This window comes from Pan paniscus, chromosome 9 (genome assembly GCF_029289425.2).
Source record: "Pan paniscus chromosome 9, NHGRI_mPanPan1-v2.0_pri, whole genome shotgun sequence".
Taxonomy (NCBI): domain Eukaryota; kingdom Metazoa; phylum Chordata; class Mammalia; order Primates; family Hominidae; genus Pan; species Pan paniscus.
Window position 1 is genome coordinate 123,551,433 of NC_073258.2, and position 23,993 is coordinate 123,575,425.

Consider the following 23,993-nt stretch of genomic DNA (forward strand, 5'->3'; position numbering starts at 1 on the left):
CAGACGCTCACTCTAAAGTGCGTCACTTCTCTGAGGAAGAACTCCTCCCTTCAGTGGCTGACCCCCTCAGGGTTTACCATTTTTTTAAATGAGTATCCTGGTAAGTGAAAGAAAGAAAGAAAAATGCCACCAGACCTTAACCTGAGGGTTTTTCCAGCCGGACAGTTTGGTGGGACAGAAAGCCTGCATGAGTCACCCAAGGGGTGGGCTCAGCCCACCTACTGTTACGCATGAATCACGCCTCCAAATCCTGTTATTTTACACGCAGTGGCTTGCTGGGGGCAGGAACTGTGAAATGGAAACCCCACCAGAATGGTTGTTAAAGGGGGTTCAAATTACAAAGCACATTTCCATGTCCCCACCCCACACTCACACCACTTTTTCACTCTCAGTAACTATCACACAACCACAGCACAATGACAGACAGGCAGCCAACTGACTGGGAGCCCGATCCTCATGCAACCACCACCACCCCACGTAAGAAGCCAGCTGCTTCGTTTTCCATCTGAGCAATCCAAAGGCACATTACGAAGCTCCTTTCCAGTTAGCTCTTCTTCTCCTGTTGGTCTTAACATAAAATCAAGATTTTTAAGCAATAGAAATAGACAGGCTGTATTAATTTGGAAATGAGGACAGTCATTTCTCTTTTCACAAACACACATGAAGAAAGTACAAGATGTCTGAGATGGAAAAAGACTCTTAAGAATCTCTTGGGTTCATCTCTTTGACGTTAGGCAGGGTTTTACTAAACCCTAGATCATTTTATGTCTCCATTTAATATTGCTAACTGCCAAATACTTGGAAAAGTCTAAAACACATTTCAGTCTTATTTATAAAGCAGAGCCTCTTAAAACATATCATGCTGGCTGGGCGTGGTGGCTCATGCCTGTAATCCCAGCACTTTGGGAGACTGAGGCTGGCCGATCATTTTGAAGTCAGGAGTTCAAGACCAGCCTGGCCAACATTATGAAACCCTGTGTCTACTAAAAATACAAAAAAATTAGCTGGGCGTGGTGGAGCACTCCTGTAATCCCAGCTATTGGGGGAGGCTGAGGCAGGAGAATCACTTGAATCTGGGAGATGACAGTTGCAGTGAGCTGAGATAGTGCCACTGCACTCCAGCCTGGGCAACAGAGCAAGACTCTGTCTCTAAAAAAAAAAAAAAAAAAAAAAAAGTTATGCTTTGAAAGCATTATTAGATGCTGATATGTTAACATAAAGAAATGTATTATTTCAAGCTAAATCAACTAGAAGTAAATACTAATTGTTAAAAGTTCTGAGAGAAAAAAATTTTAAATAGAGATAATTCTGTTACATAATGCTTTTTGTTGTTTTGTTTCTGGTTTTGGTACGCTGGGAGAAGAGGGACACTCTCGGATTTCTGCAGCAGAATGGCTTGATCTAGCTCAGTGGTTCCCCACCCGGAATGATCTTACCTTCCCGTGGACATAGGACAATGTCTGGAGATAGTTTTGATTGTGCCAAATGTAGAAAGCGGGGCAGTGCTTCTGGCATCTACTGGGTAGAGGCCAACGATTCATCGGATACCTTTCCCCATAACAGCTCTATTTCCCTCTTGTACAGCTTTTAAAAATTCCAAATACCAGCTTCTTCATCACTCGGCCAATCAGCTCTCCATCACTGTGCCTAACGTAACCCTGCAAGATGAAGGCGTGTACAAGTGCTTACATTACAGCGACTCTGTGAGCACAAAGGAAGTGAAAGTGATTGTGCTGGGTAGGTACCTGCAAGTGAACCCAGTAGGGGAGCAATATGGATAGGAACACGATATGTCGTTTTAAAACTGAACCTTTTAGTTTAAAAATGTTGCCCAGAGCAAGGAATTGCCTGGGACACCTCCGCCATCTTTTATTGAAAGGAAACAGAAGAGAGCATTTTGAGAAGCGAGCCCTAGATTGAACTGTGAACTTGTGAAATTTGTCTTTGACAGCAACTAAATTTTCTCTCCAGGGAACTAAAAGAAAAGAAAAATTAATATTTGATGAGCTGCGACTATGCGCCAGGCACCATGTGAGGTTCTTGGGAATCAGAGATGAATTAGGCACAATCTCTGCCCATAAGGAGTTTGCGCACCAGCTCAGGAAGCAAAACATGTATGCAGATGAAGTGGAACCTCATGACAGCAAATCCTAAGATAGAATGAATTCAGATGTAGCTGCACTGCTTGATCTGCTCAAATCCTCTCTGCCAAGCAATTCCTCTTTTCTGTCGGAGGGCGGGATTGGGAGGTGCGGATAGGAAGTGACAGCCTCCTAATTGCCTGGGACTTACTCAGTTCTACAGATGGTCAACTGTGTCCAGTATGTCTATCCTTACTTGTTTTGTTTTTTGTGGCAGAACAGATCGATTAAAAACATTGCTTTTTATTGATCTCTAAGTAACATCATCTCACATATCACACAAATGAATGTCTTAGACTTCTCCTGTTGAATTACTGCAGTGTGGTGCCTGCCATACGGTAAAGGCATGATGGGAAAGTAGCTGAGAAGGAGTGGCTCTCGGGGAGGGGTTTGAGAACCACTGTGACTCAGCTCAGCGTTGTCTTCTTGTAAGGGAGCACACATCCTGGCTCAGCTGCTTGTGTGCCCTTCTGGGCTCTCATAACACCCCATGTATACTCTGTCATTGCTCTCAACACATAATCTTTTCATTAACAGTTTAGGGGCTGAAGCCACACCAGACTATTAGCTCCTTGAATCATACCTTTTTCATCTTCGTATTGCCAACAAGTAACACATCTAATGTATATTTGGAGCTAAGAAGTGCCTTTACAAGGTCTTGATGGCAGATGGGTGAGTTAAGTAAATGGGGAAGAGCTCAGTTCTGGACTGAAGTGGAAGTAGAATGGGAAACAGGAAGAAGCAAGCCTAACTAAAAAGTATTTCCAAGACAGAAGTATAAAGAAAAAGGACGAACATGCCCTTTATAAGATAAATGCACCTTTTTTTTTTTTTTTTTTTTTTGATGGAGTCTTGCTCTGTCGCCCGGGCTGGAGTGCAGTGGCGCAAACTCGGCTTACTGCACGCAACCTCCCCATCCCAGGTTCAAGCGATTCTCCTGCCTCAGCCTCCCGAGTAGCTGGGACTACAGGCGTGCACCACTATGCCCAGCTAATTTTTGTATTTTTAGTAGAGATGGGGTTTCACCATGTTGGTTGGCCAGGATGGTCTCGATCTCCTGACCTCGTGATTCACCTGCCTTGGTCTCCCAAAGTGCTGGGATTACAGGCGTGAGCCACCTCACCCGGCCTCATATACCACATTTTAAGAATTGTTGCTACATTGCTTGTTCGGGAATTTTCAGAGACTAACAACACACTGAGTAATATACATTCTGGCTTCAGCCAAAGTAGCTTTGCAAGCACATGAAAGCCCTTTAACATGACTGTATTCTGGAAGAGATTAAGTTAAAAAATATGGGCCGGGCGCAGTGGCTCACACTTGTAATCCCAGCACTTTGGGAGGTGGAGGTGGGCGGATCAATTGAGGTCTGGAGTTCGAGACCAGCTTGGCCACAGAGAAATCTCATCTGTACTAAAAATACAAAAATTAGCTGGGTGTGATGGCAGGTGCCTGTAATCCCAGCTACTCAGGAGGCTGAGGCAGGACAATTGCGTGAACCTGGGAGGTGGCGGTTTCAGTGAGGCGAAATCGTGCCACTGCACTCCAGCCTGGGCGACGGAGACTAAGTCTAAAAAAAAAAAAAGAAAGCCCATTAATTAGAGTATACCCTATAACAATCACCTACAGATTATTAGGCTCTGTGCTTTGTTGAGATATGCAGACTCATATCTAATTAACACAGAAAAATCCATTTTGTTCTAGCAACTCCTTTCAAGCCAATCCTGGAAGCTTCAGTTATCAGAAAGCAAAATGGAGAAGAACATGTTGTACTCATGTGCTCCACCATGAGAAGCAAGCCCCCTCCGCAGATAACCTGGCTACTTGGGAATAGCATGGAAGTGTCCGGTAAGGGGAGAAATGGTTCTCTTTGTCTTCCTTCCTACTCAAATTTCCAGGGGATTTTTAAATGTTTTGGCACCCTCTAGTGGCAGACAATGCCAGAAGACATCATTTAATATTTCATTAGCTCTTTTCCAGACAAGTTATTCTTACAACCAATCAATTTTATGCCTTAATCTTGAAAGGCTAATCATAGATATTGAAAATGTTTTTGTTTAAAACAGGTAAAAATCTAAAGTGAACTATAATGACTTCTTAAAATTTCACAAAATTTTCTAAAATAAGTATAATACAGAAGTATAATATCTCAGGCGAGGCGCAATGGCTCATGCCTGTACTCCCAGCACTTTGGGAGGCCAAGGTGGGCGGATCACCTGAGGTCAGGAGTTCGAGACCAGCCTGACCAACATGGAGAAACCTCGTCTCTACTAAAAATACAAAATTAGCTGGGTTTGGTGGTGCATGCCTGTACTCAGGAGGCTGAGGCAGGAGAATTGCTTGAACCCAGGAGGTGGAGGTTGTGGTGTGAGCCAAAAATCACACCATTGCACTCCAGCCTGGGCAACAGGAGCAAAATTCTATCAAAAAAAAAAAAAAGAAGTATAATATCTCTGAGCATAAACTTTTTCCCAGATATAAAATTGAAAATATATTTAACATAATACATATAATTGGAACAGATATGATCTTCCCTATATTGTATAGTACTATATTGTGTCATACCCACAAGAACAGATTAAAAATATTCTTGTAACAAAGCACCTAAAGGTTGAGACTTTGAAACAGAATAACTAATTAATTATGGTGCCTGGGTACTGTTTATAGTTTGCTTACATTTCAACAGACATTACCTTTGATATCTATGTAATCAACAATCTTTTTTTTTTGAGATGGAGTCTCACTCTGTCTCCCAGGCTGGAGTGCAGTGGCACGATCTTGGCTCACTGCAACCTCTGCCTCCTGGGTTGAAATGATTCTTCTACCTCAGCTTCTGGAGTAGCTGGGATTACAGGTGCATGCCACAACACCCAGCTAATTTTTGTATTTTTAGTAGAGACGGGGTTTCGCCATGTTGACCAGGCTGGTCTCGAACCCCTGACCTCAGGTGTTCCAACTGCCTCGGCCTCCCAAAGTGCTGGGATTACAGGCGTGAGCCACTGCGCCCGGCCTGTAATCAACATTCTTAGAGTTGCAAAGGACCCTTTACAGTTGAGAACACTGAGGGCCAAATGGAGTTCTAGAGAGAAAAGACCTAAACCCAGATCTGATTCCCAGGGCAGTGCCAATTCTACTTCATTATAAGACTTCCCTTTAATTCGCCTTATTCATATAACCAGAATAAGGTCTTGGATCTTTGTGTTTCCTAACAACATCAAGCTGTCCTTCTTAAGCTTTGAATTTTTTTTTCCAGTAGTGAAAAGTTTGTAGAAAACCATCATCTACTCTCATTCATCTGTTTGCCTTTGTGACCAGAACCAAGCCTATACAAGGGAACTGGCTGAGGTTAGAATAAGGTTAGAAATCTAATGTTTGCCATGAAGTCAAGGCCATTGGCCTCTAATAGAACCAACCTCATCCAGTAGCATTAAATAGCCATAACCTCTTCAAATTGCTACATAGGTGGAACGCACCATGAATTTGAAACTGATGGGAAGAGATGTAATACTACCAGCACTCTCATAATCCACACTTATGGCAAAAATTCAACGGTGGACTGCATTATCCGACACAGAGGCCTGCAAGGGAGAAAACTAGTAGCACCCTTCCGGTTTGAAGATTTGGGTAAGAAGAACTAATGATTCTCTTGAATAATTTTTGATTTACTTTAATATTACACTATCAAACAAAATTAAATGCAGTGGGCAGAGTCCTTCAGAGTAAGATTACTGCCAACAAAGCTTTCCTAATAGCAAATTCCTGTACTGATTGAAATTTCTCCAGGTGAGTGACGGAATTCCAACTATTCCAATGTTCAAAAGAACCCCAGTTGAGCAGAAAGCCTAGCACAGCGCCATATGCAAATAGTGTCATGCTTGCTTTTTGATAATGACTTTAAATCGTTTTATTGCTGTTGTGTTTTTGGAGCAATCATATGAATCATACTGCATCTTTGTACTTGACCCAGAAGGAGATAATGTTAGCTGAAATAAACCTAAATTGTCAATATCATTTTATGTGAATATGAAACACACAGTTACATAATTCCTGTTTAGATTTATTTTATTGTTATAATTGCTTTGAAGATTTTAGTTTAACCATGTTAATATTCTGAGTTGAACACCATTTTAAACATCCAATATTAAATGTGAAGAGGAGTTGCCTCCATTCTCAGAACCTCTATTCTATGATTCTTTCCCCAAAAGTCCAAGAAATAATTTTAAAACTGTACACAACTCTTTGAGCCAAGAGGTATCCTTTAAGATGCATGAGTCCTGTAAGAAGTCTGCAATTAGTAGGACTCTGAGTTTCACTGTTTTACATGGTACTTCTCTGTGTAATCAAATCCTAAAGTATAAGGAATTACTCACATCAGTGAAAGAGGAAACTGTTGGATGACAATGCATTTATTGAAAAAGCTCTTTTATCAGACGAAATCGCTGATGCTGAAAGGCAAGCTTGCTTAGGAGAACCTCACTGTGGGAAAGCTGCCGTGATGCCCTGTGGGGGCTGTGGCTGTGGTTAACAGGCCCCCTCTGACTACCACAAACTTTCCATGGGTCACTTTCTCACCAAACCAAAAGTAGTCATTGCAGAAGCTGCACTGTAAGACTCATGGACCTACAGACCGAGCTGTACAGTAACCTTACCCAACCACCCCCACCCCTCTGTGAGTCATCTCCACCCCACGCCTCCACCTCCAGCAGCAGAACTGAAGCATAGGGCATGTGGGGGATGAGCCTGTATCTAAAAGCTTCCTAAAGACATTCAGGTTCTTCAATAGGAGAACCAACAATGTCGAAAAAAAATGCATTCTTAATTTTCAGCAATTGTTCAAGCCATCTACAAAAATTACTATGAAGGGGGAAATGGTAGTTCTCCACCTTTACGGCTATAGCTCTATATGACTCAAAATTATAGCTAAAGATGTTTTTAATAATAGGCTAAGGCCAGGCATGATGGCTCACGCCTGTAATGCCAGCACTTTGGGAAGCCGAGGCGGGCGGATCACCTGAGGTCAGGAGTTCGAGACCAGTCTGGCCAACATGGCAAAACCCCATCTCTACTAAAAATAAAAAAATCAGCTGGGCATGATTGTGGACGCCTATAATCCCAGCTACTTGGGAGGCTGAGGCACAAGAATCGCTTGAACCCGGGAGGCGGAGTTTACAGTAAGCTGAGATCACGCCACTGCACTCCAGCCTGGGCAACAGAGCGAGACTCTGTCTCATAATAATAAGAATAATAGGCTAAGACTTAATTTTTATTTGTGATCTATTTGCTGTACTCATTGCCAGATCTCCAAATAGTATTCAAAGAGAAACGCCAGCATCAGCTGTTGATAGCTTCCATTAGTTCATTGTTGCTTCCATTTGGCTAGCTGCTACTATATTGACATATAGATGTTACAAACATTTTGTTCACCCAATTAGGCAAAAAATATTACTAGCTGAGGATGCTTTAAAACACATTTACACATAAGGGTTCTGACCCCTTTCATTCCTATGCTCTGCATAGAAGGACCTGGGTAAAGTGAGGGTCATGCCAGCACCAGGACTAGGGTGGTCCTGAGGAAAGAAGTGCCTTCCTCTGAAAAAGCCACAGTGTGATGCTTCGAGAAAGAGAGTAGAGCAACAGGAATCGATTTTTGAATAGGCTATCTTTGTTTTTTTGTTTTGTTTTGTTTTTTGAGACAGGGTCTCACTCTTTCACCAAAGCTGGAGTGCAGTGGTGTGATCACGGCTCACTGCAGCCTCAATCTTCCAGGTTCACAATCAGTCCTCCCACCTCAGCCCCTCAAGTTGCTAGTACTACAGGCACACACCACTACATCTGGCTAATTTTTAAATTTTTGTTGAGACGGGGTCTCCCTATGTTGCTCAGGCTGGTCTCAAAACTCCTAGGCTCAAGCAATTCTCCCTCTTTGGCCTCCCAAAGTGCTGGGATTACAGGCATGAGCCACCTCACCCAGATTTCAGAATTATCATTTATTTATTTCTTTTCTTGAGACGGTCTCACTCTGTTGCCCAGGCTGGAAGGCAGTGACACAGTCTTGGCTCGCTATAACCTCTGCCTCCCAGGCTCAAGTTGATCCTCCTGCCTCAGTCTCCAGGGTGGCTGGGAGCAGAGGCGTGAGCCACCACGCCCTGCTAATTTTCATATATTTTGTAGGTATGGGGTTTCGCCTTCGCCATGTTACTCAGCCCGGTCTTGAATTCCTGAGCTCAAGCGATCCCTCAACCTCTGCCTGCCTCCCAAAGTGTTGGGATTACAAGCATGAACCACCACACCTGGCTCTTTTTGTTGTTGTTGTTGAGACAAGGTCTCCTTCTGTAGCCCAGGCTGCAGTGCCGTAGTGCAATCATAGCTCGCTGCAGCCTCTACCTCCCAGACTTAAGTGAGCCTCCCACCTCAGTCTCCTGGGTAGCTGGGACTACAGGTGCACACACCACACCTGGTTAATTTTAAAATTTTTTATAGAGACAGAATCTCATTATGGTGCCCAGGCTGGTCTGAACTCCTGGGCTTAAGTAATCCTCCCTCATCGGCCACCCAAAGCACTGGGATTAGAGGCGTGAGCTACTGCACCTGGTTTATTTCATCTTTTTAGTATTTAAAATGAGGAATCTTGGTTTTCTATTACTTACCTGGGGATAGGATTTTTTAAATATTTGAAAAACAGTTCTCAAACTTTTGATTTCAGGACCTCCCTACACTCTTAAAAATAATCGAGAACCCCAAAGAACTTTTACTTATGTAGGTGATGTCTGTCAATATTTACCTATTAGAAATTAAAACTGAGAAATTAAAAAAAATGTATCTGTCAATTTATTTTAAAATAATAAATCTGCTACATGTTAACAGAAATGGCATATTTGTTTTATTTTATTTTTTGAGATGGAGTGCACTTATTTTTTGAGATGAGTGCAGTGGCCCGATCTCAGCTCACTGCAACTTCCACCTCCTGGGTTCCAGTGATTCTTCTGCCTCAGACTCCTGAGGAGCTGGCATTACAGGCTCCTGCTACCACACCTGGCTAATTTTTTTGTATTTTTAGTAGACATGGGGTTTCGCCATGTTGGGCAGGCTGATCTTGAACTCCTGACCTCAGGTGATCCACCTGTCTCGGCCTCCCAAAGTGCTGGGATTACAGGCGTGAGCCACCGCACCCGGCCCAGAAATGACATATTTTAATGAAAAAAAAAGTATATTTTGTAACACTGAAAAGATTAGTGTGAAAATGTCATTTTTTTACATTTTGAAAATCTCATAAATGTCTAGCTTAACGGAAAACAATTAGGTTCTTGTAACTTTTGCATTCGATCTCTTCCAAAATGTTATTTTGCTTTAAATAAATATATAAAAATTCAATCTCACACAAATATATAATTGGAAAAGGGTAGAGTATTTTAATAGCTGGTTCAGATAATTGTGGATATTCTTCTTTGATGTTACACCAAAACTCAACAAGTAGTAGTTTCTTAAAGATTAGTTGCTATGTGGACTCTGGGCCCATGTCAATGAACTTTTCATACTGTTATATTAAAACCCACTGTACTGTCTTGCACTTTGCTTAGAACTTTTACCCAGGCATGATTTTTCTAACGTTATGTTTTAGTCATTTGGAAAATACTGATTCACTAAGTTCTACAGAACTTTCCAATGTTGATATATTTCAGCATCAAAATCACATTCGTTAATATCATCACTGATCTCATCAGAAATCTTTAAGCATTTGGAGGTTGTCAAGCTCACAGTGGTGGATACAAGTTGTCCGAAATTTGAACTTTAAGTGTGACTATTGCAAATGAGGAGCTATTTTATTTTTTGAAACGGAGTCTTGCTCTTGTCGTTCAGACTGGAGTGCAATGGTGCTATCTCAGCTCACTGCAACCTCTGCCTCCCAGGTTCAAGCAATACTCCCGCCTCAGTCTCCTGAGCAGCTGGGATTATAGGTGCCCACCACCATGCCCAGCTAGTTTTTGTGTTTTTATTAGTAGAGTCAAGTTTCACCATGTTGGCCAGGCTGGTCTTGAACTCCCAGCCTCAGGTGATCTGCCCGCCTTCACCTTCCAAAATGCCAGGATTACAGGTGTGAGCCACTGCACCTGGCCTAAATTTTTAATATATTTTCATTTTAATTAATTTTAATTTAAATAGTCGTTGGAGCTAGTGCATACCATATTGGATAGCAGAGGTCTACAATATTCTGACCAACTAGGGGGGTAGATCATCATGTGCCACTATCCACCCAATTAAAACAACATTCAGTCTAAATGCAATAGTTTGCTAGCTTGTTAATTAACAGGATAAATCAAAGTAAATACAGAGTCTAGTTTTAAATATGTATAGACAAAACTTGTTTTGTACATAAACATAATTTTCTGAATTCACATAGTATATACTATGTTAGAAGATTTAAATCACTATTGATAAATTTTATTCTATATGTCCCCAGTGATGTTCTTCTTCTTTTTTAAAATTTTGAGACAGGGTCTCACTCTGTCACCCAGGCTGGAGCGCAATGGTGTAATCACGGTTCACAGCAGCCTCGACCTCTCTGGGCTCAGATGATCCTCCTACCTTGGCCTCCTGAGTAGTTGGAACTACAGGGGCGCACCACCATGCCCAGCTATTTTTTTGTAGAGATGGGGTCTTGCCATGTTGCCTAGGCTGGTCTCAAACTCCTGGGCTTAAGCAATCTGCCTGCCTCGGCCCCCCACAGAACTGGGATTACAGGCATGAACCATTGTGCCCGGCCCCATATTCTTCTTAAAATTTATTCCCAGTACTTCTATTTGACTAGCATTCCAGCTTTTCCCTCTTTTCATTGCCAGCAGCTCTCCTCTTTCTTCAATTTTCTCGGCACCTGTGTGGTCAGAGTTCATTTTAGCCTTACAGTCTATATTATTATCTCTATAATGTTTCCTTAGTAATTCTTTCTTTCCTCAGAGCCCTTACACACAATTCAGGTATTTTTATATTTTTCATACAGTTTGAATGTTTGATTAACCAGATATGTTTTCAAAACCATGGAAAATTATTTGATTAAATAAACACCAAGAAGCACTCACAAATTGTATAAAAACATGAACCACCTGTGACGTGTCTGTATATATATATATATATATATACACATATATATATATACACACATATATATATATACACATATATATATACACACACACACATACATATACATATATATATATTTTTTTTTTTTTTTTTTTGAGAGGGAGTCTCCTCGCTCTGTCGCCCAGGCTTGAGTGCAGTGGTGCGATCTTGGCTCACTGCAACCTCTGCCTCCCAGGTTCAAGCAATTCTCTTGTCTTAGCCTCCCAAGTAGCTGGGATTACAAACACACACACACCACCATGCCCAGCTAGTTTTTTGTATTTAAAGTAGAGATGGGGTTTCACCATGTTGACCAGGCTGGTCTTGAACTCCTGATTTCAGGCGATCCACCCACCTCAGCCTTCCAAAGTGCTGAGATTACAGGTGTGAGCCACTGTGCCCACCCGACATGTCAGTATTAGTATTTGTAAAGTGACAGGCACAGTTATTACATGCTTCCTGGATGTGGCTGGTAAACCTGTTCAATGACTGGTAAAACCTATACTAAGCTGACCCTCTGGAAACATTCCTAAGCATTGATTAATGTTATACAATAACATTTAGCATTGTGCTTCATAAATAGCTAGGCATTGTACTAAACATGTTATATAAATGAACTTACTAATTCTCACAAAACACTCGAAGAGGTAAATGCTGTCAGTATCTCCGTTTTACAGATAAGAGAAAAAAAAGTGTTAGGTCGGGTATCTTGTCCAACTCATTCAGGAGCAGGTAAATAGCAGCACTGGAATTCAGCCCAGTCTGAGGCTGATTCCAAAGCCATCTAATAGGTAGATAGATAGGTGGATGGGTAGATAAACAGACAGAGGGATTGATTGATGGATAGAAGGACACAGATAGAAACAGTGAATACTCTTTGCCTACCACTGCCACCACACAGAGGTCCAGCATGCTGTGCTTTAAGCCAGGCAGGTGAGCAGATGGGCACTCAGTGGGATACAGATTCAAAAACCAGAGCAGGAGCCGCAGAACACACAGTTCTGGGGTTTCTGCACAACCTCTACAAGCAGGTAGCCGCTAAATATATTCTCCAATCTCTTTTACTGAGCACAATGTGGGTAAAACTGCTCTCTATAGTAGCAGAATTTTGTTTTTCCCCTTTCCTAGTTACTGATGAAGAGACAGCTTCAGATGCTCTGGAGAGAAACTCTCTATCCTCTCAAGACCCACAGCAGCCCACCAGTACTGGTAAGTGTCAAAATCGTTCAAACTTGTTTTTAAAAAATCATGCTTCCTTGGGAAGGTTATTTTTCTCATTCTAAGTTTTAAGAATAATTTTTGTTTTAATTTTTACTAAGACCATACAGGCCCCCTCCAACTGGCTCCAGCTTTGTAGCACCCTAGAGTAGAACCACATCAGGCATCGGAATACTTAGTGGGATGGGCTTCAGGCTGACATAAAGCTTTGCAAGTTCAGTTCTAGTTTGCCTGAGATAGAGATGTACACATGTACACACACATTCACGACTGTGACATTTGAATTTCCTCTGCAGTAAAGGACAAAGTTGAATTCATTTATAGAGAGACTCGTTTCTTTGTTTTCCCATCTGAAGCACACCAAACACAAAACACAGACTTGGTATCAACAAAGAGAAAAGAAGCAGAAGCTGGAGATTTGGTGTTGTCATTGAATAACAAAATCACCTCTGAAGGCACATCAATTACTTGATTGTCAATAACTCAGGTCATTTTTGATGATGGGATTGAACTACAAATACAGAATAATTTAGAAAGCCTGGATTATAATTCCAGTTTTTTAGACAGTGAACTCACTAGAGGTTAACTCAGAGCAATGATTGTATATCTAATTTGACTTTGTATTTTACCTAGCATAGTGTCCAGCTTCTCAGAAAATGAATTGAAAGAAAGAAAGAAAGAAAGAAAGAAAGAAAGAAAGAAAGAAAGAAAGAATTGGTTATGGTGCTTTGAGCAAGACTATTAGCCTCATCCAGAAAGGCATAAATTCCTACATATTCTCTTTCCATTTCATGTAATGTGTCAATAATAATTTCATTTGTTGGAATAAGCGCTTTCAGATCATTATCGTGTTCATAGTTCTGAGTATCAGATCACATTTTTAAAAATTTGTATCCTAAATAATATTTAAAAGTAAATGTTTGGGATTTCTAAACACTGATAAATACAACATGTACCATACAGTTTTTTGAAGGACAATGGAAATTGAAAATATTATGAAGTGGAACAGCCACATCACTTGCTTTCATAATCCAATATTTGTAAACGTGTTTAGAATCTAGTAATTTTTAACGGCTTGCTACTGAACAACTCAATTTTCTGCTCTGCTTTTCCACATATAAGACTTTAAAAATAGGGTTTCTAAAATTCCTTTCAGCTTTCCATTTCTACGATTTTATTACCTTTAATACCCATTTTCAATAGAATGGGAGGCTTCATTCCCCTCGGGGTCCACATAGTGGCGCTGTGCAATAGACTGAAAAGCAAGAAACTGCAGAGGGAAAAAAGGAAATTGGAAACATCAGCAGTAAAATCTGGAAAAAAAAACACACACAGTTTCTGATTTTTCATAATTTATCTTATCTAGAAAAAACATCCTAGTACATCCCACTTCTAATGGGGAGGCAAGCAGAGGTTTGAATAACTGAAGCTATATTTCAACATAAATTTCAGGCTGTAGGTTTTCTATAATTAAAGCTTGGAATGCCGTTCCTCGGTGTTCAGTTGTTATCTTGAAGCAGTTTGTTATCCTAAAGACCTTTTCCCTAATAGGCCTGATTCAGGATGGAAATATGAAATAATGGGTTAAATGCTGGGCTCTAGAGTTAGGTAAAACAGAGTTTATGTATTGGCTTTGCCACTTATTTGCTACAGGACTTTAGGTACTTTACATAACTGCTCTAAACCTCCGTTTTCTCAGAGCTGTGGTGAGAAATAATATATACCACGTGCTCAGTTCAAGGCCAGGCACAGAGTAAATGCTCAAAACATTTACCTTAAAAAAATAAGGCAAAGTGAGCCTAGCCATTTGCAATTATGTTTGCAAGAAATCCATAGTTCAAAAATGATCTCAGTACTGTTTTTGAATTTGGCTTCCCAAACTGCTCTGGGAAGACTTACGTAACTACAGTTGAATATAGTCACATGTATATAATGTATGCATAGCTCATGTTTTATCTTCTTTCACTTTAGTCTCAGTAACGGAAGATTCTAGTACATCGGAGATTGACAAGGAAGAGAAAGAACAAACCACTCAAGATCCTGACTTGACCACCGGTAAGTGTCACCCACTGCATTTAGAATAAACACTCGACATTTTAACCTCTTAATCGATAAATTCAATGGCCTTTGTCAGTCCTCCCTTTTCTTGACCTTTCTGCCCTTTAGGACATGATTGGTTAATCACTCCCTTGTCCCTCCTTGATTTAGTTACCTCTCGGCTTCTTGACATACTTTTCCTGGTTCTGTTATTTGTTGCTAACCACTGCTTCTCTGTATCCATTAATTAACTTATCTTCCTCTTCTGACTTCTTAAATGTGTATATACTTCCGATTTTACTTCTCCATCTTTTGTTCTTCCCCTTTTTTTTTTTTTTTTTTTGTGAGACAGAGTTTCGTTCTTGTTGCCCAGGCTGGAGTGCAGTGGTGCAATCCCAGCTCACTATAACCTCCACCTCCCGGGTTCAAGTGATTCTCCTGCCTTAGCCTCCCGAGTAGCTGGGATTACAGGCACACGCCACCACCCCAGCTAATTTTGTATTTTTAGTAGAGATGGGGTTTCTCCATGTTGGTCAGTCTGGTCTTGAACTCCCGACCTCCGGTGATCTGCCTGCCTCGGCCTCCCAAAGTGCTGGGATTACAGGCGTGAGCCACCGCGCCCAGCTGTTCTTCCCTTATTTTTTAAAGAGTTTACTCATTCCCAAGATGGTTCCTGTTCCCACTAGGCAAAAGATTTCTCTTTTTCTTTTCTGGTTTTGTTTTGTTTTTAGAGACAGGGTCTCTCTCTGTCTCCCAGGCCAGGGTGCAGGGGCACGATCATGTTCACTGCAGCCTTGAACTCCTGGGCTCAAGAGATCTCCTACCTCCACCTCCCAAATAGCTGGGATTACAGGTGTGAGCCACTGTGCCCAGTCAGCAAAAGATTTCTATACCTATATTTCCAGAACATCCTCCTCAGCATTGCTCCCAATTTCTTTCCATTTTCTATGTATCTGTAGCTGAATTTTCTGCGATTTCCCCAAACTCAACATTGCTAAATACCAAACAGCACCTTCTCCCACAAAATCAGCTTGTCCAAAGCATCACACAGGCCCCAAAGCAACACACAGGCCCCAAACCTTGGTGTTATCTATCACTCCTATGTATGTGTACAAATATATCTATGTGTATATGTATATGCATATGCACACACGTATGTAAAATCAGGCAATTTCCAAGAACTTTTGAGTCTTGTCTTTCAGGTATTTTGTCCATTGTCACAGTTAACGTCCCAATCCAGGCTCTCATCATCTCCTGCATGGAGTATTATAACTTCAGTTTCTCCTCCTCTGGTTCACTTTTAGCACCCTACCATCAAAATATCTCTTTACACTCTGCATACCTGTGTTCTAAAACCCTTGATAGCTTCCTGAAGTCTACAACACAGAGCACGAGTCCCAAACACCTCATTAGGTGCCATCTATTACCTACTTCTGCAGTCTCATATCTACAAAGTCCTTACGAGATACATATTTTTCTCTGAAAACACCAACCCTTTTCAATGGCCCTGCCCTTGTTTATCCTCACTGCCCCTGGTGGAAGAGGCGACCTCCTCTCACCTCTCCTTACTCCCCCTTCAAGGCCAATATCTTCACTGAAAACTTTTTTGACCAACTCAACCCTCAGAGACCATTCTTGCCTCTGAACCCCTGAACACACTATGATATAAATACATATGGATCCAGAATTTGACATATCTTACTTTTGTTTGTTTTTATTAATTTGTTTATATATAGAGACAGCTAATCCCCAAAGCATGTGAACTGTGCCTTCTGTAGGTCCAAGCACAATGTTCTACACATAGCTGGCACTCCTTAATTATTCATTGGTTGAGATGAGGTGACTAGGACATTTAGCAAAACTACAGCCCATAGAATCAGAATTCTAGGTTTAGAAAGCCTTTTTTTTTTTTTTTTTTTTAAGAGACAGGTCTCATCTGTCTCCCAGGTTGGAGTGCAGTTTCACAGTCATAGCTCACTGTAACCTTAAACTCCTGGACTCAAGTCATCCTCCGCCTCAGTCTCCCAAGTAGCTAGGGCTACAGGTGTGCACCACTGCTCCTGGCTAATTCTTTATTATTATTATTTTTGTAGAGACAAAGTGTCACTATATTGCCCAGGCTGGTCTCAAACTCCTGGCCTCAAGCAACCCTCCCATCCCAGCCTCCCAAAGTGCTGGGATTACAGGCATGAGCCACTGCACCTGGCTAGAAATATTTTTACAAGCTCATCTGATTTAGCCCAAATGCCTTCCTGTAGGGCCACATTTAACCTAACCAAGATAAATAAATTTTCATTTTATTTGGATCATTTTTTAAACTCCTTAACAATCCCTCTTGCTACTTAACTATATTTTGCTAAAAATCATTCCTAAAGCTAATTTGAATCTCCTGACTATAATTTAAGTCGATTTTCTCATATGCTTTCTCTAGAAATAAAAAATAACTAGCCCAATAGCTATGTAACTTAAAAAATCTTTTCAAAACATCACACATAATTGCCTTGTTTGTTGTATGCCTGTTTGCTTGTTCTCAGAGAATGAACAATGTAAGTCTCTTTACCTTCAGGGGTAAGATCTTTCTCATCTCTTCATCTGAGCTGTCTATTAGCTTATATCACATTGTAGAAGTATTGTTACATATTCTCCAGTGGCAAAAAAAAAACAAACAAAAAACCCAAAATATCTAAACTCCTTTTTCATTTTCCTTATAGAAGCAAATCCTCAGTATTTAGGATTGGCAAGGAAGAAAAGTGGCATCCTGCTGCTCACGCTGGTGTCCTTCCTCATTTTCATACTCTTCATCATAGTCCAGCTCTTCATCATGAAGCTGAGGAAAGCACATGTGATATGGAAGAAAGGTCAGTGGGCAGGGAACCTGACAGAGGCAATAAGACGCCAGAACAAATGGCTAAAAAAAGGGAAATTCTGTCCATTAAAGCTTTCTGTCAGACACTACATAATCTATTTGATAAGTGCTGTCTCAGATAAGCAATTGTTTGTTTTCTAGTAAACTCGGGTGTGAATCTCCAGGGACTATAGTCTAAGAGTGTATAATCAATAGAAACTAGCATAGCTCCAGAAATTGGCATTAAATGATAGACACTTCTATTCACAGAAGGATAAAAATCCCAGGACTGCCTAGCACAGTCCCTACAGGAATCAAAAACTATGTGTTGAATTAATGAGGTATGAGTTATGGGAGGGGCATGGTGAGTCTACTATTGCACAGTAACAGAGGTATTATCTTATTCAAATATACATTTCTACATGTCTGTGGCATCAGAAATTAGTCGCTTGATTTTCTTTTTTTGTAGAAAACGAAGTTTCAGAACACACACTAGAAAGTTACAGATCAAGGTCAAATAATGAAGAAACATCATCTCAAGAGAAAAATGGCCAATGTAAGTCAACTGTATGACCTGAGATCTGAACAATGAGGTTCATTAATGTATTAGTCAGATTTCCCCAGAGAGACAGAGACAACAGAATGTGTGTGTGTGTGTGTGTGTGTGTGTGTGTGTGTGTGTGTGTGTATATATATATATGAGGCAGGATTTATTAGGGGAATTGGCTCATGAGATTATGGAGGCTGACAAGTCCTTGGACAGGAGGTCTGCAAACTGGAGACCTTGGTATGCTGGTAGCCTGGCTCAGTCCAAGTTCAAAGGCCTGAGAACTCAGGGGACCGCAGGCGAAAGTCCTGAAATCCAAAGCTAGGGAGTCTAGAGTTCTGCTGCCAGGAGAGAGGAGGGAGTGTATTCCAGCTCCAGCAGACAGATCAACACATTTGCCTTCTTTCTGATTTTGTTCTTTCTGGGCCCCCAACAGAATGGATGGTGCCCACCCACATCAAGGGCAAATCTCAATGCCCACCTACTCCACTCAGACTCACACACTAATCTCCTCTAGAAACAACCTCATAGACAAACCCAAAAATAATGCTTTACCAGATTTGAGGTATTTCTTAATCCACCCAACTTAACACTTAAAATTAACCATCACAATTAAGTAGTCGCCTTTAAAAAGAAGGAGGCCGGGCGCGGTGGCTCACGCCTGTAATCCCAGCACTTTGGGAGGCCGAGGCGGGCGGATCACGAGGTCAGGAGATCGAGACCATCCTGGCTAACACAGTGAAACCCTATCTCTACTAAAAATACAAAAAAATTAGCTGGGCATGGTGGCAGGAGCCTGTAGTCCCAGCTACTTGGGAGGCTGAGGCAGGAGAATGGCGTGAACCCAGGAGGCGGAGCTTGCAGAGAGCCGAGATCGCGTCACTGCACTCCAATCTGGTTGACAGAGCGGGACTCCACCTCAAAAAAATAAAAATAAAAATAAATAAAAAGAAGGAAAAGAATCAAAATCTGATTTTTTAGCACTAGAAAGTCTCCTAAATCATCCTGTAGAACTTAAGGAGTCTCATCTGCAAAAATAAATAGTAGCAGTTAAGTTCATGTAGCAGAAGGTGACTTCCTTTTGGGAAGCCATCCTTGACTGTTTGACGTCGCACACAGGGATACCCCAAGACCACCAGAGGATCCTATGACACCTTTGTCATAGAAGCACTTCTTCCTCCATATTGTCATTTTTGGTGTTTTTACATAGCTACTACAATACTCCTTTAGGTGGTGAGTAATCAGATTTACTCTGTATCCTCAGATTCTAGCGCAGGTTAGTTGATAAATTTGTGTTAAATGAGTGACTATAGGCTCAATTAATTCAAGAAGGCACGTGTCAGGTCCTTTGGATGACTTCATTGCAATTCCTGAGACAAAATATGTAAAGAAAATGAAGAGAATCGGGATGGGAAGGAGATTGTGTATGGGAAGTGGAGGTTGGGGATTGTATTCTTGATAAAGATCTGGAAGGCAGAAGCTAGGACTACAGAAAAGCAAGAACATTCCACCTTCCAACCATATTATTTCCTCCATACAAACTAACTTATTCTACCCGCCAGGAGCTGCAAGAAATACAGCGAGTTTTGCCGCTCTATTCTATTGGTTTTACTGAGGTTTTCGTAGGAGGCTTGTCTTTTGTAACACCTCTGCCTCTTTAGGTTTTGACCTACTAGAGCGTGAACTGAGAAGAACGAATAGATGTACTATTCGTGTACATCGTGTATTGTGTTCCTGGGAAAGGAACACAAGAGAATTGACTGTGTGAAAACTGGGGGTGGGAGGGGAAAATGTGTGTAAACAACATCCAAGTCCATTGTATTGCAACACCTGTTTCCAAATACCCGTCATCACATACTCACCTGGCGGATAGGAAAATGATGTTAATATCATGTGTGAGTTGGGTTGCTCCCTGAGCTGTTTTTCCTAGGCAAGAAGAACCAAAACAGTGGGAGTAGAATTATGTCTGTTAGCTGGAAAAATGGAAGCCCTTCCAGTTCAACTTTTAAAACAATTTTTCTTTCTTTGTTTTTGAGACAGGGTCTCTCACTCTGTTGCCCAGGCTGGAGTGCCATGGTGCCATCATAGGTCACTGCAGCCTTGACCTTTCCAGCTCAATCAGTCCTCCCGCCTCAGCCTCCCTAGTAGCTGGGACTACAGGCACGCACCACCACGCCCAGTTAATTTTTATATTTTTAGTAGAGATGGGGTTTCACCATGTTGCCCAGGCTGGTCTTGAACTCCTGGACTCAAGTGATCCACCCACCTTGGCCTCCCAAAGTGCTGGGATTACAGGCATGAGCCGCCATGCCCAGCCAACTTTAAGAAAATTTAAAATGAGTACCTGCACGACTCAGGGGATTCCTCCCCAGAAAAGTACATCTTCAGGGGTTTGCTGGGGGTTTCACTTTCTCCTGAGCTCAAGCCTTCACTTTCATCCTCCTTGCCTTAGCACCCTCAAATCTAGCATTTTAATTGTGTTGTTTTGCACATATTAAAAATATTATCTGGGGCCATCTCTAGTCTCTTTGTACAGAATTGCACAGGCCTTGAGTGTGATCTGCCCCAACCCTATTTTTGCAGTAAGCCCTGTTATTTTTAGTTTGCAATTTTGCTAAGGCAATATGTTATGGTCAGCAACAGATTGTTTTACAGCAGAAATATCTGTATATTTTATTTCAGGTTTACCAGTATATTGTTTATATAGTAAGACTTCTTTAAAAATTATAGTATAGGCCAGTGCAGTGGCTTATGCCTATAATCCCAGGATTTGGGGAGGCTGAGGCGGCTGGATCACTTGAGCCCAGGTGTTTGAGACCAGCCTAGGCAATATAGTGAAACCCCGTCTCTACAAATAATTTGAAAATTAGCTGGGCATGGTAGTGTGTGCCTGTAGTTCCAGATACTCAAGAGGCTGAGGTTAGAGGATCACTTGAGCCCGGGAGGCTGAGGCTGCAGTGGGCCGTGATCACACCACTGCACTTCAGCCTGGGTGACAGAGTGAGAACCTGTCTCAAAAAAAAACATGAAAAACAAAAAAGAATATAATAATGCCTTCAGACCATTTATATGCATCAGTAAGTTTTAGGTTTTTATAAAGCAATACGTGAACCTAAAAATATGATATCCAATCAAAGTGTTTCAAGTAAATGGGTGCAATGTTATTCAAAATAAATATTCATCTTCAACTTGTTTTTCTTTCAGCTTCCCACCCTATGCGTTGCATGAACTACATCACAAAGTTGTACTCAGAAGCAAAAACAAAGAGGAAGGAAAATGTACAACATTCAAAATTAGAAGAAAAGCACATCCAAGTACCAGAGAGTATTGTGTAGTGCTCTCTGCAATGGAACATGTGATTTCAGGGTTGCCGCAGTGTCACCTCAGTGGACCAGCCTGGGGGAAGGAGCTTAATTGCTGAGACATTAATAATGACCTCTTAGTGCAATGCAAGATGGTGTCCTCGGATAATGATCTGCCCCGGAGCTAGGGCAGCAACATGAGGACCAAACCATGCACATAAAGCTTGTAGTTTAAAAAAGAAAAGCAAAAAAATAATTATGCCTGACACTACTTCAGAGCAGGAGGATTCTACGAAGCCTTGGGGATCAGGGTCAGTGTGAGCAGCTAACATCCTACCTCAAATGGAACAGGATTTTTTGATGCTTTGCTCTAATGGAACTGCTTTAAAAATTTTTTTTTTCTTTTTAATATTTTCTTCTGGTCACAAAATAAAGAAATTTGGGATGCAAAGTACCTAAAGATCTCTGATCCTAAGAAGTTACTTCTGGCCGGGCGCGGTGGCTCATGCCTGTAATCCTAGCACTTTGGGAGGCTGAGGTAGGCAGATCACTTGAGGTCAGGAGTTGGAGACCAGCCTGGCCAACATAGTGAAACCCCGTCTCTACTAAAAATGCAAAAATTAGCCAGGCGTAATGGTGCGCACCTGTAGTCTCAGATACTTGGGAGGCTGAGGGTGGAGAATCGCTTGAACCTGGGAGGTGGAGATTGCAGTGAGTCAAGATCTCACCACTGCACTCCAGCCTGGGCGACAGAGGGAGACTCTGCCTAAAAAAAAAAAAAAAAAAAAAAAGAAGTTACTTCCAAGACAGACTTTTAAGATGTAACCAGCACAAAACAATGTCAGGGAGGAATGATACATGACAATAAATGAATCAGATGGGCAAGAAGGCCCCAGAACCCATGCCCCAAGGCACAAAGAGGAGCTCAGGGTAGGCCCAAAGATTCGAATTCCTTAGATTACTAAATCACATGAGCGGACCTTGTCTGTCAGACAAGATTTTTACCTGGAAATTCCATGACCAATACACATGCAAAAGAAAATGATGGGTTGAATTTACTGATTATTGACCTAATGGTTGGCTTTTTAAAATGTTTTAATAAAAAGCAGAATATATGTTTGTTTTTCTAGTGGTTATACCAAGTTATACTTCCTGTTTTCACGTGTGAAAGTAACATGGGACATGCCTTTCTTTTTCGATCAGTTTATTTAAGCTATACAGCAAACTTTGGCATTTATGTGGAGCGTTTCTCATTGTTGGAATCTGAATAAACCAATTACAAAATAACATACGTGCATATTGTAAGTCTGTAATTTGTGATAGGGGCCAGATCCAACCATGCTGATTTTTTGTTCTCTTGACAAAACTGTTTTGGACAATCACAACATTACAGAAAAGTGTAAAGATAGAACAAAGCACTTTTCCCCCGGAATCATTTGAGAATAAGTTGACACAATACCCATTACCCCCCCAAATCCTTCAGCGTGTGCTTCCTACAAATAAGAACGCTCTCCTTTAGAAACACAATGCAACCATCAAAAGTGGGAAATTAGCACTGTTCTGCTTCCACCAACAGTCCTCAGACTCCATTCAGGTTTCTCCAATTGTCCCAAAGGATCCAGTTCAGAGTCACACTTCATTTTAGTCTCATTCAGTTTGGAACAGTTCTTCAGTCTTGGCTTGCCTTTCATGACCTGGATATTTTTGAAGATTACAGGCTGGTTATTTTATAGATCATCTCTCAATTTGGCTTTGTCTGCTTCCTCATGGTTAGATTCAAGTTGTGCAGCTCTCATAGGACTGTCACAGAAGCGATGTTAAGTTTATTTCATTGGGCCAGGCACAATGGCTCACGCCTGTAATCGCAGCACTTTAGGAAGCAGAGGCAGGCGGATCACCTGAGGTCTGGAGTTCGAGACCAGCCTGGCCAACATGGTGAAACCCCATTTCTACTAAAAATACAAAAAATAGCTGGGTGTAGTGGTGCATGCCTGTAATCCCAGCTACCAGAAGGCTGAGTCAGGAGAATTGCTTCTACCAAAAAATACAAAAAATACAATCCCAGAGTGCCGGGATTACAGGCATGAGCCACTGTGCCCAGCATATAATGGGGTTTTGATCTAGATGAAATATAGTTCTATTTTTCAATGTTGTACCTTCCAAGAGAGAAGCCCTCTTCCTTCCTGTGATTGCTTTGAATAAATTTGTTCAAGAGCAAATTTGTTATAATTGATAATTACTCTAGACCTGTTGAAATATGTTAATTTTTAGGCCAGGCGCAGTGGCTCACACCTGTAATCCGAGCACTTTGGGAGGCTGAGGCGGGGGGATCATGAGGTCAGGAGTTCGAGACCAGCCGGGCCAAGATGGTGAAACCCCATCTCTAACAAAAATACAAAAATTAGCTGGGTGTGGTGGCGGGCACCTGTAATCCCAGCTACTCGGGAGGCTGAGGCAGGAAAATTGCTTGAACCTGGGAGGCGGAGGTGGCAGTAAGCCAAGATCGCACTACTGCACTCCAGTCTGGGAGACAGAGCAAGACTCCGTCTGAAAAAAAAAAATTTTTTAATGTTAATTTTTTCTTACGTTTTCTGCTCTATGTCTTGTTTTCAGTTAGAAGCAAACCAAAACTAAGGCCACAAAAATGTCATTATTCTCCCAAATGCCATCTTGCCTAGGTTGATCTCAAACTCCTGGGCTCAAGTGATCTGTCCACCTCGGCCTCCCAAAGTGCTGAGATTATAGGCATGAGCTGCCAACCTGGCCCACACACTTTTAAACAACCA

General features: G+C 41.5%; 1 protein-coding gene across 2 annotated transcripts; it reads left to right on the plus strand.

The window, feature by feature from the left end:
- Positions 1–3,321: 3,321 nt before the first annotated feature.
- Positions 3,322–22,001, plus strand: CRTAM (cytotoxic and regulatory T cell molecule). 2 transcript variants are annotated; one of them, XM_003819969.5, is made up of 7 exons: positions 3,322–3,989; positions 5,604–5,765; positions 12,387–12,467; positions 14,448–14,531; positions 17,225–17,371; positions 17,828–17,914; positions 21,110–22,001. In XM_003819969.5, the coding sequence occupies exons 1-7, from the start codon at positions 3,917–3,919 to the stop codon at positions 21,238–21,240; spliced, it is 765 nt and encodes a 254-aa protein (XP_003820017.3). In that variant the 5' UTR covers positions 3,322–3,916; the 3' UTR covers positions 21,241–22,001. The 2 variants fall into 2 exon arrangements, with proteins under 2 accessions (XP_003820017.3, XP_054950974.1); XM_055094999.3 differs by lacking the exons at positions 3,322–3,989; positions 5,604–5,765 and having other exon boundaries at positions 12,254–12,467.
- The last annotated feature ends 1,992 nt before the right edge of the window (positions 22,002–23,993 follow it).

Excerpts from the sequence above, each read along its gene's own strand:
- CRTAM (XM_003819969.5), top strand. The coding sequence starts at position 3,917 with ATGTGCTCCACCATGAGAAGCAAGCCCCCTCCGCAGATAACCTGGCTA. Across the intron at positions 14,532-17,224 it reads AGATCCTGACTTGACCACCG|AAGCAAATCCTCAGTATTTA; the intron begins GTAAGTGTCACC and ends TTTTCCTTATAG. Across the intron at positions 17,915-21,109 it reads TCAAGAGAAAAATGGCCAAT|CTTCCCACCCTATGCGTTGC; the intron begins GTAAGTCAACTG and ends TTTTTCTTTCAG.